This window comes from Idiotropiscis lumnitzeri, chromosome 8 (assembly GCF_059441095.1).
Source record: "Idiotropiscis lumnitzeri isolate Australia: NSW breed Sydney's pygmy pipehorse chromosome 8, RoL_Ilum_1.0, whole genome shotgun sequence".
Lineage (NCBI taxonomy): Eukaryota > Metazoa > Chordata > Actinopteri > Syngnathiformes > Syngnathidae > Idiotropiscis > Idiotropiscis lumnitzeri.
The window spans coordinates 19,737,775-19,756,060 of NC_142398.1; the positions used below are offsets into that span (position 1 = coordinate 19,737,775).

General features: G+C 43.2%; 1 protein-coding gene across 1 annotated transcript in view; it reads right to left on the bottom strand.

The window, feature by feature from the left end:
- Window positions 1-17,438, bottom strand: part of LOC148332627 (BCL11 transcription factor A-like) — a 36,165-nt gene extending 18,727 nt beyond the window's left edge. Inside the window, exons 1-2 of the mRNA XM_088303799.1 lie at window positions 17,089-17,438; window positions 14,259-14,648 (exon numbers count right to left, since the gene is read on the bottom strand). Of these exons, the coding sequence (XP_088159925.1) occupies window positions 14,259-14,648; window positions 17,089-17,143 (445 nt within the window). The 5' untranslated portion in view covers window positions 17,144-17,438. The remainder of the gene's footprint in view (window positions 1-14,258; window positions 14,649-17,088) is intronic.
- Between the last annotated feature and the right edge of the window lie 848 nt (window positions 17,439-18,286).

The following is an 18,286-nucleotide window of genomic DNA, read 5'->3' on the forward strand; positions in this document are numbered from 1 at the left end:
CTATAGAGCACCCCTTGTGGTGAAAAAAAATCCACAGAAAAGCCGCACCGTTGTATTAGCCCCATGGTTCAAAATCGAGGAAAAAAGTAGCAGCTTATAGTCCGGAAAATACGGTATATGCTAATAACCAAGTTTCTGATTCTGAATTGTATTCAGACAGACAAGAAGAAACATAAGAAGTGGACTAAGGAGAAATAGTAGAAGAAGAAAAAAGCAGAAAAAGGAAAAGAACTAGCCCTGGCAACTAATGTGTAACGTATGTCGTTAGTTTACTTCCATTTACTATTTGCAGCACCAAAAACACAGAAATAACCAACCAGGATTTTACCTTTGGCTACAACGTGACGCAGGATTCCAGTGAAAGTCAACCATTTTTCACTAAAAGAAAACCTTTTTCCGTAGTTAGAAGCGGAACTTTCCAATCCAACCGGTACCCGATTAGGGAATGAAGATTTTGGATGCCGGTCCGAGCTCTAATCGTAACATATACAAATCGTACGAGAAATGTCCCAGAACAAGCCAAAGTATGTAAAAAGTGTGACCGAAAAATATAGTAAATATGATACAAATCCAGGGTTTCAAATGAGTGCTAAATGAAGACACTGCAAACTGTTGGTGAGGAAGGGGGTTGGGGGGGACAAGGCAGTGGCAAATTAACCTTTTTAATTAGACAACGGTCGCCTTCTTTGGACCGTGCAGTTGAATCCAAAGTGCTGACAGATGATGAGAGAGAAATGGCAGGCTTATTACAAGCAATCTGGCCGTGCGACTTGGCAGACCGGAGCAGTACCAGAGCCTGGGGAGAACAGGGCATGTCCAGCATGAAGAACACTTGCTGCCAGACTGCTTATTGGCAGAGAAGGGCTCGCCTCAATAAAGGTAGAACGAAAGAATTGTTATCATGGCACTTTGAACTCGGAGGTCAAGTGATGTCATAAGAGAGTCTGGTTTCATTCCTGATAACAAAATGGTGAAGAAAAAGGAGGCCGGCTTGGCTTTATGAAAGACAAAAGAACCAGTAGAACAGGTATGGAAGAGGGGAAGGGGAAGCAAGTCAGCTGCGGGGAAAAAAATACTCATAAACTTCGCAGGGAATTTTTATTTACGCACACCCGTTTCAAAATCCCGAAGAGCTACGCAGTTTTTATCAAAGAGCGAGAAATTAGACCAGGGAGAGGATAACTTCCTCGCTTGCTGTGTCTGAATGCGTGAGCCATGTTTATGTCTGTGGATACAAGGAAAACAAACATCAAGGTCAGAGAAGCTGGAGTCGGTCCAATAGATAGCTCCTTCTTAGCGGAGCTGCGGGCCTGCTTCAACGGAGAGACTTTAAGACGTTTTGTATCCTTACTACCGTATTTTTCGGACAATAAGCCGCTATTTTTTTTCTTCGATTTTTAACCATGCAGCTAATACAACAGTGCGGCTTCTCTGTGAATTTTTCTTTCACCAGTAGGGGGCGCTCTATAATTAAGAAAAAACGTTAAATAAATCTCGATTTTTTTTTTTTCGCTTGGGTCTGTTCTGTTTTAATTAACAAAGTTGTTTCCGTGTTAAAAGGCACTGTTTTAAGATTTTTTTTTTTTTTTTTACAAAATTGTTCTGTACGTGCAGTAAACAATTAATTTTTTTTTCAACACAGAAAACCGCGGCTTATAGGCTGGTGTGGCTTGTATACAATTTTTTGAAATGTATTTATTTGTTTATTTATTTATTTTAAAGAGCGCGTTGCTGCAGCTTATATGCAGGTGCGCCTTATAGTCCGGAAAAATTCGGCAGGTCCTTACCGTTTCCTATTGATTCGATTACTGTATACATTGTTTAAAAAAAAAAAAAAAAAAAGCCATTGCCCAGAATATCAACATATAAGCACAATAAGCTGTTCTCACATTCACACTTTCTCCGCTATAGTAACCTCATTTTTGCCGGAAAGTGCAGCAGGCAAATTCCAGACGACGCCCACTTTTTGACGTTGACATCTTTAGGTCGTCAGCACTAAAACAAAGAATCGCCCACTATCGAGCTAACTACCAAACTCTATCCGCCATTGCTCTCGTACCCTTCCCCTCCCTTTCTCGTCTGTCAATCCGTTCGTCCAGCTCTCTCTCCGTCGCCGCCCTCCCCTCTCTCTTTGTCCCTCTGTCTTGCATTCTGTATTCTAATGCATCGGGAACAAGACGCAGACAACATAGCGAACCACTTTTACTCACGATACGCAAAACCAATCGGTAAGTACAGACAAGTCTTCAACTCTTCACGTGTGCACTCTGCATCAGTATTTCACTTTTCCGCCGCAGCCTCGCTTGCAAATTTCTCGCCGTCTTTGTAGCTGGCCCTGTCCATAAACACACCCACACGTACACACCACCAGACACATGGCCGAAGAGAGCAGACTACCATCTGGGAGTGGTGGTCCGGCTTTGTCTGGGAGGGGCTGGGGGTATGATGAGAGGGCTGGGCGGGGGGGAGCTGTTCTCAAAGTGCCAACACAACCCCCCCCCCATCAACACAGACAGACATAAACTATATACACACTGGCCTTACAACATCCCCCTTCACCCACCCGTCTAACTGCTTTAAGTGTGAGAGCACTTCTCATACAATCTGCACATATACATATGCTAATTTGCAGAGGGCATTATTGGGAGGAAGAAGAAAAAAAAAAAAAACAGCCCTGCACACAGAAGCAAGAAATGTATTTGGATTCAGCACCAAGAGTTTAGGAGAGCACGGCATTCTGAGAACGAGAGCAAGAAAGATTAAAGGATGAAGCTTTTTTTTTTTTTTTTTTTTTTTTTTTTTAATAAATAACAAATTATGACGAGCGTGTGTGTGTGAATGCATGCAAATGACATCGCATGCATTTCCATGGTAACGCATAACACGTGCACACAGACACGCAAACATGCATTATCAATGTTTGCCCTACAGCATGCATGCGATGAATTCATAAAACGCCATCCATCCATCAATGGTGGCATTTGACACCCGCGAGCAGCCTTTGGGGGTCTCGCATTGGTGCTCGCGGGCTGCGAAACACGACAATGCTCCGGTGAGCAGCTGATTCGATTTAGATACACATGGCAGGTAAACATCTTGACACACAATCGAGATTGTTGCGAGATAAGAGTTAACATTTCCGGGCCAGCTACTTGAATATGAAATTTAAAATGCGACAATCTTTAGATCGCACTTGAACGTGGCAGTGAATGATTCCATAAAGACAAAAAAGTCAGGAAATTGTTATTCCGTCAGGAATGTTGAATGTTAAGGGATGTTGTCGCCGATCTGGAAGAAAAAGTACAGAGGCTGGAATTTTTGCGTGTCAATTCTCGTATAAGCTCGAATTGGACGTTACTGGAAATGACACTGCATTCGTGTTTCTTTATAGATAATCTAGCGTTTGAGCTTGTTGAAAAAAAAAATGTTCATATTACTCAGAAAAAAAATCATGTTATTGTTTATTTGAATGAGCTAGTTTGTTAAATAATAAAAATTATAATATGGAGATAAAAAACATTTTAGTCTGCAATATCTTATCAGGGGCGGCACGGTGCACAACTGGTGAGCACGATGGCCTCACAGTGCCGAGGTCGTCGGTTCGATTCCATCTCCGGCCTTCCTTCACCCCGTGCCTGCGTGGCTTTCCTCCGGGTACTCCGGTTTTCTCCCACATTCCAAAAACAAGCATGGCAAGGTTGATTGAACATTCTAAATCGCCCCTAGGTACGAGTGTGAGTGCGGATGATTGTTCGTTCACTCCCAACGCGTTTTCCGCAATGTTTTCAGTACACAACAGCAGAGGTGGTGTTGTTGCCCCATCAAGGGAAGCGCATCAACGTCGACGGAATCTGATTCCCGCCTCCGCTCTCACATGCACCCTCACTTCTTTTTCTATCGCTTTTGCATTGTCCAATCTGTCCTCAGGTTAGAGCAGGTGTGGGCAAACTACGGCCCGGGGGCCACATGCGGCCCGTTAAACGTTTTAATACGGCCCGCTGAACTTGAAAAGAAAATAAATGATAAACCTTTTTTTATTTTCTAAATACTGTGGTTTTTCAAAGACATAAATTGTTGGAATGCTTTTGTTCACTTTCATTTCAAATTAAATCTTTTTTTTTAATCTCCGATGAGGTGAGGTGAACACTCCATCCATCTTCTCCTGGTCCGGCCCCTCTGTCAAATTTTCGAACCCATTGTGGCCCACCAATCAAAAAGTTTGCCCACCCCTGCTGTTAGAGGTTCTCTCATTATTTCCTCCTCCAAGTCTGAAAAACAGAACCAGACAAAAACTGATGCGCAGGATAACGAGAGAACCAAAAGTGCCGGGTGACCGCCAGACCAGTCCGTCTGCCTTCTTTCGGGCCGGCTGTCCAACCGGTCTGAACTGGTTCTGACACAGGTACACCAGAGACGTGTCCTTTTTCGCCTCTGGACAAAAAAGAACTCTGGTGGCATTCCAACCGCAGTCAGCAGGTACCAGGGAAGTGTGCATCCATGTGTGTGTGAGCAAGCGAATGTGTGTATGCCTGTCTCCCAAGACCTTTGAGGCCTGGACCATTGCCAAGTTCATCTGTTAATGGACAGCTACGAGGAGAGATGCCCCATCCCCCCCCCCTCCCCCTTCCTCCCCGTCTTTCTATCCTCCAACAGCCATGTCTGCTCACGACCCCCCCTTAACCTCCCCCAACCCCCAGCCTGGCCTGCCCAGATACAAACCCTAACTCACCCTCCTCCTCCTCCTCCTTTTCTCTCCCTTCCCCTGAAAGCTATATCATTCCCTTTCTCCTCTTGCTCTCAACCCCCCGCCCCTCCGCCCCCCTCCCCTCCCAACACTCTGTACGTCTCCTATTCAAGATAAACACAGCGCTTCAAGTTCAGGGGACACCCCGGGACCCTTTAACAAAGCCATCTATCATGCTGTCGTCATGAGATGCCTTAAAGCAGCCTCTGCTACCTTCCTCTCCGAAGGTGCACACGCAGACTGGACAGACTGTAGACGAGCCGTCCTGGCTTGCTACTTACTGCCGGAATTCCTTCTAGTGAGCTGTAAAAATGTCCTCTTTCTTACTGCCTGAGGAAAGACAGAACTTAACCTTGTGCATCCTCTGAGCTGTTAAAACAAGAAAAAAAAAATGACCTCTTTGAGGCGGAGGAAAGAACAGTACATACACCTGGCTTTTTCGCTCGGCACCTCCGAGAAAGCGTTTGTTGACCTCTTTGTAATTCCCCTTGAAGTCCAACCGCGGGGCGATTAAGCAAACTGTCAACGGTTTAATCGTGTGGGAATAAGAGACTGACTGAAGACCTTTGGAGATGATGAATCCTGCGTGTGTGGGGGACAAGAGAACGTAACGCAGAAGAATCGTCAGCGTTTATGGCCAGACTTGGGAATGTAACTTTATTTGTCATTCGCATGTTAGATTGAATTGATGTTGACGCTACAATTTTTTTCGACAAAGTGATGTCGATAATTACCAGAAGACATTTCTCACAAACGAAAAACAACATTATGTGATTTATTAGCCTATAAAAGCTCCCTTGCTACCTTCGTGGCTGCTGACAGATATTTGACCAATCAAAAATTTCCTCGAACTTATGTGATCATCGGGGGAATTCACAGGCGTCCCCAACAGGCCCGAAAGTCTCAACCAGAAATTTCACAACTTTAAACTGATGGAAGTCGTAATTAATAACCAGGTTGCTTTGACTCAACAAGGACGTTCTTCGATTTTTCTCGCTTCTTTTTGTTCCGTGTTTACCAGTCTCACCTATTTCTGTGACCATTGTGGGCTTTTCGGCAGCTACCAAAAATGTTGTTCACGTGCGCATACGCCCAGTACTGAGTTTTTACACATATAGGAAAATTAAAAAAAAAAAAACACAACATTGGCCGCTTTTGCTTCGATAACAGTTTCCACTTTCTACATGATTTACTTTTGGGAACTTTTGCCCATTCATGAGGTCATGATGAAGCAGATGATGAGTGTCTGGCTTATATTCTTTATTCTCGTTCATTGGAAATGTATACGATGGGGCTGACGTAAGGGCTGTTAAGTTCTTCTATAACATACTCGTCTAAATATGTTTTGATGCTGAAAGATTCCTTCCCCAGTCAGTTCCAACAAATTTGAATGCAGAGTTCAAATTGTTGTGCTAACCAATTTAAGAGCAACTAAGGGGTTCTGACTACCGTATTTTCCGGACTATAAGCCGCTACTTTTTTTTCTAGATTTTGAACCATGTGGCTAATACAGCAGTGCGGCTTTTCTGTGGATTTTGTTTTCACCACTAGGGGCGCTCTAGAGTTCAGAAAATAGACGAAATGAATCTCAATTTTTTTTCTCTTGGGTCTGTTCTGTTTTAATGAGCAAAGTTGTTGCCGTGTTGAAAGGCAGATTTAACAATCTGTTTTTGAACCTTTATGTGAATTCACAGTACAAAATCATTCCGTACATGCAGTAAACAACTCATTTTTTCAACATAGAAAACTTCTGCTTACAGTCTGGTGCGGATTGTATATAATTTTTTTTTTGTAATATTATTATTATTTTTTTTATATTTTTTTTTATTTTTCTTCCAAAAGAGTTGCTGCGGCTTATATACAGGTGTGCCTTAGGGTCCCGGAAATATGGTAATAATATTCTGTGATTCATACTTTTTGGAACACATAAAACTGAAACATGCCACAAATGTTATCCTCCTTCTTACTCCTGTTCACATGTACAGAGAACGGATGACTGCAGGGAGTGGGAGAGCATTCAAGTTGAAGAGTTTCTCTTTTTTTTTTTTTCATATCTTAACAACTGTGACAAGAGCTGCCTAATCAACTCTTGACACTATAAAGTTCACTCTGGGCACCAAAGTGGGGCTTGCAGTCACGCCATGGACACACACTTTTCTTTCTCCCTCCTTTGCTCCCTCTTTTTCCTCCCCCTTTCTGCTTGTCCTCAAGTCTCCCTCTGACACTCAGTCAAAGCAGCATCCACCCCCCCAAAAGCCCAGCAGCTGCTGTCCGCTCCATCCAGCTCGAAAGGGGGACCAGCCTGCCGGTTTTAGAGCGTTAAATTATCCATTAGATGTTATCAAGTTGTAGCAGGGCCGTGCCATTCTGCTAGGAGCCATCAATCTTTCATAAGTCCCAGGCACGCCGAGCATTGGGATACACCATCAGAAGTTCCCAACCCACTCCCGGCACACCAGCAACCTCCGCTTCACTCACCCGCTTGCACGCAAACTTGGACATGTACACACAGTCGGACGGGCAGCCATGCACACAATCAACAATTACATATGCTGACATCAATGAAGTCAGGTACACGTTCTTGCACTCAAGCGCTGCCCAAACAAGCAAGATGAGCCTGATTTAGGGTACATCCAGGCCAATAATTCTCATCTTGTGTCTCTCATAAGTCACTTCCCCGAAACAAAACTTTGAATTTTGAGGACGTCTTGGCGGGGAAAAAAATGGTTTAAGTAGGTAACTAACGCATAAAGTAGCTTATCACCCCCCCCCCCCCTATGCACGCCCCTTTTTGTTCTTTTCAACTCATCTCAGCCTCTTGTCACGGCCTGGCAGGCTGGCAGGGCAGGCATGTTCAGAATGCGCTGCAGTAATGGGCTAATCAAAAATGCAAAACAATTGGCAATTACCGCACAGGGCCCTAATGGTCATTAGAATTTACAACAAGGTAATGAACTGAGAGTCAGCGCAGACCATGCATATTCATAAAGCAATCAGGCCTTTGAAGATTAAAGAAGCGCTTCAAATTTAAATGAGGGCACCAGCATGTTATCAGTGAGATTCCGCCTGCTGGAGTAAAGGCTGCCTGGGACAGCAGTGTGCATATTATGTTTGCATGTATGTCCGGGTGCAACGACGGTTGAGGATCATTGTGGGGTTGGGAACATTCGAAGTGTGAATTGCTGTGCTAGCATATGCCTTTAAGCGTCTTTTTTAAACGGTTATGCATTAAATGGCAGAGATCTGCGAGTGAAGCGAAACGACTCCCTCAAAATCCGTCTCGGCCCAGTCTTGTGATCATTTAAACAATGACGGATTTGAAGTTAACATCAAATGTCCTGTATACGGCCGTAGACACGGTTTTGTCCGTGCATGCTGACATGCTCTTTCACTGACATTCCGAGTGAGGTCTGAGTTTTCACAAGTGTCAAGTCAGACACAAGGGGCCCTCTATGTCTCATATCTACAGTGTGTGTGATAAGAGTGGCAAGACACAGCTGTATAGACAAGCGCCCATTCAAATACGGTCACATAGTTACAGAACGTATTATCACTTCGGAACTTATACACTCACGCAGTCAGACAGGACAAACCCCACCACGGGGAACTTGCAGTGAAGATAGTGGCGGAAGAAAGACTAAAGACAAGATAGTGACCAGGATCAGCGGGTTCACGTTAACACAACACTCTGATCTCGGTGACTCTCTGAAGGCCTCAACATTAGAATTCCAGCTGGGAAGAAGACAAAGCAAAAAGAGGCGCAGCCCAGCTCTAAACGACACAAGTCACAATAGGAACGGTGGAGGAAGTGATAAGATTCATAAAAACGCAAAATGATACCAAACAGAAAATTAAAAGCTCTATCTTTCCCCATCTTTAGTCACAATGATCCCAATTTTCCGGACTATAAGGTACCGCAGCAACTCCTATTAAAAAAAAATAATAATAATAATAATAATAACAAAAAAATAAAACAGATATACAAGCCGCACCAGGCTATATGCCGCAGTTTTCTAAGTTGAAAAAAAATTGTTTACTGCAAGTACAGAACGATTTTGTGCACATAAAGGTACATAAACAGATTCTTAAAACAGTGCCTTTTAATACGGCAACAAGTTTGCTAATTACAGCAGAACAGACTCAATAGAAAAAAATTTGATTTATTGAAAGTATTTTCTGAACTCTAGAGCGCCCCTAGTGGTGAAAGAAAAATCCACAGAAAAGCCGCACCGTTGTATTAGCCACACGGTTCAAAATCGAGGAAAAAAGAAGAGGCTTATAGTCCGGATTGTCAAATTACCATGTCAACGTTTATTTGTGTCCCCACCAATCTCACCACTTCCTTTTTTTTGCTCACATCTGCCACTTCCGTAGGTACAGCTGCATGAAAGTCACTTTTTCATCTTTTGTTTCGGTTCCGTCTAAAAATAAAGTCATTAACCTGCAGGTGCTGAAGTTGGCGGCTGGTGTGACAAGCCTCGACGGTGTCAGATGACCCCTGGCCTTGAGATGTGACTGGCTGCCACGCTATTGACAGGACAGCGGCAGGACAGTCTTTTTTTTTTTTTTTTTTTCGAAAGAGACATTTTCATCCTGAAGGCAGCTGCGGACAAACAAGGCTGTTTCTGTCGTCCGCTTTGTGTTTGACAGCCGCTTGACAAAATTGATGGATCGTCATCGTGCATGCGTGTGCTTTGCTCGCTTGCTCGATCGCCAGATCTGCCACAGCGCTAATGAGCTGTGGAGTGTAAGTTTAAGAGGTGCGGACATGCTAATGTTTACCACTTTAAAACAACCAGGAAACATTTTTTTTTGGGGGGGCGGAGTCAGGTGGAGCGCGAAAAGGGAGGAAGCGGTTTTCCAATAAGGATCATACATTTCGGACGGACCTCGTCAAGCCACTACACATTCATGACTCACAAACAAAACAAGATTCACAGACAGTGTGTGTGTGTTTGCGCACATCTTGACAGCGAATCGGAGCGATGTTGTGCTCGTAAAACAGGTGTGTGTCCGTGCACATTTGTGGCTGAGTGACTGCATTTGTGAGTTGCTTTACTGTAAGTGTGCGGGTGCATACTTCAACTAGCCTCCACCTGAATGGCCTGAGGCTGCGGTACCAAGGTTGTTAGAAGACAAACAGAGACACAGGAAGCCCAATTCAGGAGCCCTGAGGACAGCACACACACACACACACACGTTGTGCCATAACTACCCATAAGTACACATTCTCTCTCCCATTGTCTACCACACACGCCTGCCATCTCAGCATAGGTTCTGCTTCCTAAACCCACAAAAACATCACTTTAACATCCACACCTTCCCTCCCTCCCAGCACACAAGCATTTAGACCCATCCTGTCCCTCAGGAGCAGCGCTCTGTGCCAAGTCTGGGCTGGCACAGTCCATCGAGGGGTGTCCTGAGGCAAGGCTTGCCAAGTCAAAGATCCTTTCATGTTCCGCCTGCACGCCCAGGGTAGTAAAAGCTTGAACAAATATCCCTCACACACATGCATGCGGAGCTATAAAGCGTTTAAGTGGTTAAAAGCGTACCTGTACACAAAAGTTGCACACTTACGGAGACGGCAGTTCACCTTTGCGACATTAACATCGGTGGAGACGGAGCGCTTGGCCTCGCTGAGGAAAATTAATAAGTCGCATACACACTTTATGGGTAAAGGGTTCTCGCAGAAATTGCAGGAAGAAATTGGTTTGTCGCAGTAGCCGTGCACATGTGTGGAAATGAAACTTTTTGGAGGGGATGGGGTAGATTTTTGCTGCCTCTGTCGCAGAATGTTTTTGGAATTGGTTAAATGTGTTGGCTAAACAATTCTATAGTATTATCCTTGATATTAATATTGAAATTGAGAAATGCAAAAATGGGCTGTCAAAGATATGCTGAATTCAGAATGATTGTTGCCCAAAGGATTATGTGAAAGAAAATGCAGTAAAAGCTGGTCAAGCTCAGTCCGAAGAGCAAATGTAGTCTGCACTCTCGAAAAGTCGCTTTTACTTGAAAAGACAGCTGGAATATAATTTAGAATAGAAATTCATGCGTTTATTTACATTTTGGTTCCGAAACACCTTTGTATGAGGTAGGTTGTTTTTTTTTTATATAAAATTATCACAAACTATAATGTCATCTTTAAAGTAAGCACAATAATGTGTGTACTGTAAATAAATTGCTGTGAATTTGCTAAAAATGAAGATACAAAATAATCTACCCAGAATTTGGAACTCATACTGGTGCAAAATTGCAGATAATTTTCTTATCATTTTCTTCTTTTTATTCCACAAAAGGAGCATTCTCCATACCACAACGCAACCACCACCACTGCCCCCCCCCTCCCCTTTCGTGTAATTAGCCCCCCTCACATACTTGCCAAGAATTTTGGCTTTCTCGATGCCCCTGCTGTTTACCTTTATTAAAAATTGTCGGAGCCCACCGCTAAAAATAGAACCCATTTTATCAGCGCATAGTACAACTGTAGGATCCAATTACCATCAGTTTGCGCGCACACAATGGAGTGTGTATGCCGAAAATATGAGCCGGTGTTCAGTAATTACAATAGCACGCATCTGGGCCTATTCACTATCAATTAAAGTGATCACCGAAACAAAGCGCCATATGTGAACTTGCAAACGTGCGCGCGCACACACACCGGCCACAGGAAAAAGATGTCACAATCAAGGAACCTTTCCATCCCCCCCACCACACACACACACACACATATTACTCACCCCTAGTTCTCCCTGACAGATACCCAGTGAGTCTATGTGTAAGGTGGTGAAGGACATGGGGGCTGGTGGTTTGGAGATAAGTGGCAAGGTGCCAATTCGGTGGTTGCTAAATACCTTTGTCTCCACAACACAGGCACGCTGAAGAGGCGAGATGCCGCAAGAAGACACCCAGAAGCTTTCGAGCGGTATCGCAAAGAAATAAGGTTTTGCTACAAAGACGAAAAAGAGGGGGGGGGGGGGGCGGGTGTCTGCGATAATTAACTCGGTATTGATTCAAAGTCAAGGTTTGCGATTGAGCGAGAGTACAAGGAAGAGGCGGAAGTGTGAGCCGCTGTTCGATTTTGCTACAGCGGCCTCCTTAAGACACCGGGATGCAAATGTTGGGATGGATAAAAAGATGGTAATGTCGCAATATCATCAAATATCTTCTTAAATCAGTCCAAAGAGGGGCATTCGAATGAATGTAAACAAACGTAAAAGCTCGGCTTCATATGCCACTTTAATATAAATTGCGACGTGAGATATAATCCACTTTCACAGTTTTTGTGTGAGAAAGGGTCATCTGCTCTTTTTTCTGGGCCATCCATAATCTGGAGACAAGCGACGTTGTCGCTATGCATATCTTAAATTGTTTATCATGCAAATGATGGCACGCAGGCTGCTCTGCCCTCTTCTAACGGCCCAGGGCTCCAGACTGCAGACCGTGGCCCCAGCTGCAGCCACGAGACTTCCCAGACAGCCTCAGCTGTCCCATTTGACGAACAGCTTCAGCTCCAATTCTGGCTCTTCTACACACCGTCGTCACCCCCCACAACCTCCGGGTTCAAACTTCTCATCTTCCACACTAGATTCAGCGGCTCCCACGCCAGTAAATCAACGACATCAAATTCCATTTCAAAAGGTGCTTTTTGAAGCTAATTTGGAATATTCAGTCTTGCACGATTCCGAAGGAGTTTAACATCCTGTAGGGCGGGAATGCATGGAAATGCCTCGTCTCTGCGTGTCAGCCTCGAGCTGAGCCCGGCTGGAAGAACATGGCAGCGAGCATATGTGTTAAGGGGTGGTGCACTGGCACTGCCAGTCTGCATCCATCAATCTCAGGTGCAGTGCAACAGAGGTGGGAGGAGACTGCTTTCGCTCCATGTGTAAAAATACGAAGCCGTTCACATCACTGCGGCTACATCCAGTTCCCGAGACTCAAAATGTTTTTCCACTCAGAAATGACTTTTTATCCAGCGCAGCCTCGACCCTAATTAAACTAATCAACCTTGGCAGTATGTGTCTTGCACAGCATCCAGATACATGAGGGCTATAAATAAATCACTGGCCCGAATACGAGCTCCTGACCTTACGACATCATGTGAATTGTGTTGCATGAGGATCTAAATAAGCAAAGAAAAGCATATTCGAGCAGCTGACAAGGCCAAGAGGCAAGTGAGCTTTGTGTGTGAGCGTGTGTGCGTTCGTGCTTGCATTCATTTGTGTGTGTGCGTGTGTGTGTGTGTGTGTGCTCTCAAACACAGGGCAGATGTTTTGCAAACTCCACACTAATGAACAGTGGTCACTCTGTATCGGAAACGGGCTAACTAGCTAACAACGGCTAAGAGACTTGCCATCTGCAGAGCAGCAGCTCGAACTAATAGAAGACAGTAGCTCGCATTGTTGAGTGCTGCTCTCAGTACATTTAGCAAAAAATTGGCTCAAAATGAAACGACCCAATTCCAGTCAATCTGGCCGAACTGGTATGTGGTATTAGGGAAATGAATAACCATCAAAATAAGATTTCCTGGACAAAAGCAAACCCCATCATGTAAAAGCAGTCATAAGAGAGTCGCGCTTGTTATCACAACAGGCCCATGTTGTCCCAGAGGACTGCCAATAAACCAACCAGCAGCATTAACAAGCCCTTAATTACTCAAATCACAAGACAAGCACATAATTAGACGCTGTGCATCTCTTAAAATGCAAAAATAAATCTGTTTAAATGTAAAAAAAAATATATATAGATATATATAGATATATATAGATATATAGATATATATATATATATATATATATATATAGATATATATAGATATATATCTATATATATATATATATATATATATATAATATATATATATTTTTTTTTTTTAAATGCACAATTTAAAAAAAATATTTAAATGTAAAAAAATATATATATATATTTTTTTTGCACCATTTAAAAAAAATCTATTTAAATGTAAATATATATATATATATATATATATATATATATATATTTGGTTTTTTTTAAATGCCCAATTTAAAAAAAAATATTTAAATGTAAAAAAAAATATATATATATATATATATATCTTTTTTTAATGCACCATTTAAAAAAAATCTATTTAAATGTAAATATATATATAGATATCAGTAAGTTGAATAAAGGAGTGAGCTTTTCTTGGCACATGTTTGAAGAAGCACAAGACGTGACAGTGGAACAATGCTGCGAGGGAGAGAAATGAATCTCTCACCACCACATGAGGGCAACGGATCTCTGCACATCTGTAATCCATTTTTTTTTTCTTTACATAATCTGCGTCTTTGTCTGACTCGCTGTGTCATTTTTCACTGAAAATGTTTCCGTTCCTTGCGATAATTGTCAGGATGGTTGCTCTTTATGTGAGGTCAGGGCTCTAACTGAAGGACATTGAAAGGCCTTAAACGCAGCAGCAGATACTTGAAATACCACCCAAACTCCACTCCCATACCGCTTGCTTAACCCTTGCGTGGCCGCCGTTTGTGTTTACCTGCAATATTCTCCTGCTTGGGGATTATTCCTTGCAAGGGCGTCGATAAACAATCCTCGTCCTGCGGCGACACCTGAACGGCCACCTCCACAGGGTGGCAAACCCGACGTGGGTGGTGGTGGTTCCTTGAGTGCGAGGATGACGTGGAGACGGGCGAGGAGAGAGGCGACGACGGCGGCCTGTCGAGGGGTTTGTCCGTACAGAGACTCCCATGGCACTGCCTCCGTTTATGTTCAATGAACAGCAGGATGTCCGCCAAGGGGAAGCGGGACTGGCACTGGCCGCAGGTCAGCAGGTCCTGGTCCCCTTTTAGGGGTTCGCCCTGAGCAACACCCAGCCTGGGGCACTCCTGACAGTCTTCTTCTGCTATGGCGCCTGATAGTGGCTCAGCTGGGGGTGGGAGGGAGCATACAAGTAAAAAGAATGTGAGTTGCAGTTCGGGGAGATGTAAAACAAGGTGTAACTCGAAAGAAAGAACGAAAGAAAGAAAAAGAGAAACAACTGAGCAGCTTGCAAGCAGCAGACAGAACGCGACATAGTTGCTTGACCCTCTTTATTGTGCTGCCAATCTCACTTTTTAATGAACCTAACACCTCTGAGAATCAGAAAATAGATTCTAATTTGAGTTCAAGATGATTGGAGCCCATTTCGTTAAAAGTGCTGGTGGTTAGACATGGAGGGGTTGGATGTGGAGTAGGTCCCTGAAGTACCAACAGAGAGAAAATTCATCGAGCCACATGGTAAATGACATTGGACGTTCCAACTGGGATGTTGAGATAAGATGTGATGAATTCTCGCCGCCGGTTCAACCTTTAATTCCATGTCAGGTCAGACGAGAAGGTGATGGGGGACTATGCAAGATAGGCCCTGCTATACCGGTATGCTCGACTACATTAAAGATGAGAGAATTTGCCGCTCTTTTGCTGAAGCTTATCTGCGACAGCTTATGCCATGGACATCGTCCGGGTATGTGAGGCAGGGTTAAGGAGAATGGTTTTCCTTCACAAGCATTTAATCTCGTTTTTTTTTTTTTTTTATGCCAAGCAAAAGTGATGTGAATAACTTTGAAAACTGAAATGTTATCTTTTTCTGACAACTGACTGCAACAGAATTTAAAGTGCTTTGAGTATGTGTAGTAAGGTGGCATTGAAAAGGGGACTGTTGGATAACTACAAAAAAAAAAAAGATTTAAGGAAAAATTATTAAAATAAACAGTAGGCTGTCCTGAATCCTGACTCACGATAAATCCATTTACTTATTTAAGAAATAGATGACTTAATAGAACTGCATCAAGTACTGTATGATTATTAATAAAAAAAAAGTACACTTGGAAGGTTACCTTTTGAAAAAAATAAAAACTGAAAGCACATGTAAAATTGTGGAAACAGCTAAATCAAAATAAATCTATAAAAACAACAATGGCTAAGTACCAGGTCAGTGATAAAAATAGGAAGTGTGCAATTAAGTACTCGAAATGCATCATGTGATCAGTGCTCAAGCCAACACCATAAATGGTGGACAACTATTACATTTGAATGGAACTATTATTAAAACTTTAAGACCAGCATAATGTTTTGAACAAAATCTTTTCTAGGTCATCTCATCAGACACATTCAAATCATATATGTAAGCATTTAAGACATGGAGAACGTGAAAGCAAGCGGGTCTTCAAGTGCAAGTCATCTACACGTGTATCCCTCCCAATAATATATTTGTATTAAGTATTACTATGCAAAAAAAAAACGAATGTTATTTTAACCAAACGATCGGCTACATTGGCTTGGTTACGGAATATAGAAATAAAGTGGATCAAGTTCAAGTTCATAGGTGCCCTCCAGGAGCATAATCATAGTACGCCCCCCACTGGCAAATCCTGTTCTATCACACTTACAGAATGAATGCAAACGTTCTACGAGTGCGTAATTGGTTTCAGCCCACACGGAAGAAGCGGGGGAACATTTATATCAAACAGATTCAGGAAATAATGCAATATAAAAGAACATATCAACCTAATGTAGGATTTATAGCCATTACTTAATAAAAAAAAAATCATTTAGTGCCAGAGCCGATTGGACTTGCATAAAACGCATTTTTAGTACTGTTCCTCCTCTCGGTTGCTTAGTAAACCTATAAAAACATAATTGTGAATGTATCCCGATTAAACCTAAACATCGCAGCGCAACGTCAATGTCGATATCTTTGAAAACACGTGATCATAAAAGAGTTCAAAGTGACGCCACACTTTTTAAATTTCTCATCTGTAAATGGCGCCCTTTTAACACGTTTCATGTTGACTATACGCCACTTTTAACGATCTTTCATGTGATCATGTGCTAGTGGCACTTTTAACTATGTGCTCTTCCGAGGTCATTGCAGCGCACACGAGGTCTTTGCGCCGTGGACAAGTGTGTATGTAAACACCACTTCCTGACCAAACAGCCTCGAACCGCGGCAAATAAAACTCTTGACAACGACAAGGAGAATGTGCTGGTCATATATTTGTATACACAAGCTGGCAATTTATCCACTGGATACAGCCCTCTTACACAAATGTCTTACGGTGACAAAGACTATGCGTGCCCTTTCATGGCAAAAGAAATCTGGAAAGGTCCTCGACAAAACGCGTTAACCAACTTGAGGTGAACCTCTCAGTCGCGTTGCTTTAATCGTTTTCAATAAATCTTTTTTTAGGCTCTCCCTTGGTGTCTCTGTAGCACGAGTCAGGACAGTCTGACTGTTACAATTCATCAAGGAAGTCCCCGTGTAGTAAAGTAAGTCGAGACATGAACAGAAGCAAAAAAAGAAAAAAAAAACCCACACGTTGACTTACGCGAAAAGTCCCGTTTGCTCAAGTGCTGGGGTTTGCCTTGCTTGCGGCGAGACATGTTGGCTGGAGTGGCGGCTTCTCACATTGGGAAATCCAGGTAGACTCCAAGTGAAAATCTCCTCATCGATGCATCTGTCGTCCGTGACAATCGCGAGCCGCGGGAGTGAGGTGCTCAAAACACGCGCAAAAAGTGAGGTGCACGGATCACACGCGCACGGGCGAGGGGGAGGAACGCGCTCCGGGCTGCTTTGAGGAGATCCTCATGACTTTTAGCGCAACGGGAGAGTGGCGACGAGGACGATGATGATGATGGTGGTGGTGATGATGATGATGATGATGATGATGATGATGGAGAGCGCATGCAGCGAGAGACGACCCCCCCACACCTCGTCTTCCCCCTCATGCCCTCCCCAAACCCTGAGCAGCAAGTTCAAGTGCGGACGTGACGTTCCTGCGAACTTGAACGTCAGGAGATAAACCAAAGTGAGAACTCGGAAACGTGGGCAGGGCCAAGACGGTCGGTGGGAGGGGGCAGCTACTATAAACACCAATGGACACTCATTATTATGGACTACCTATAGAAATGGAGGGGGCGCCCTGATGACACACAAGAGGACTGGGGAAGAAGGGGGCTGGACCGCGAGAGAGAGAGAGAGAGAGAGAGAGAGAGAGGGAGAGAGGGAGAGAGAGAGAGAGAGAGAACATGACAGTGGAGTGGTGGGCTATGCTTTTGCTAACCTAAAAAAAAAAAAAAAGTTGAGAATTAAATTTAAATTAAATTCCACAAAGTATTTTAAGTTACGCTTTTGCAAAAGTTGGCTTTAGCGCATTTCACGACAAATGAATAATTGTTTACAGAACTAATTCTTGCTTGTATTGTCCCCCAACTTAAAGATATGAGTAAACAAAACCCAGAAAATTGTTTGGAGCAAACAACTTACTTGGTTTGTCGTGTTAACTGACATTGTTGCCAGAAATGTCTATATATGTATTTTAAAGTTGTTATGTCAGTGTCATGATCCATACCACTTATCTTGTTAGGGTTCTTTTAAATCCTCGTTCTTTTAAAGCACTTCATCTTTGTGTTTTATCAGTCTGTGCCAAACGCACCTCCACTCCCCCCAAAAAAACAAGCGTCCATGTATGATGACAGGCCAAAAGTTTACGGGTTACCTTATTACACTGTGACTGAAAGCATGGT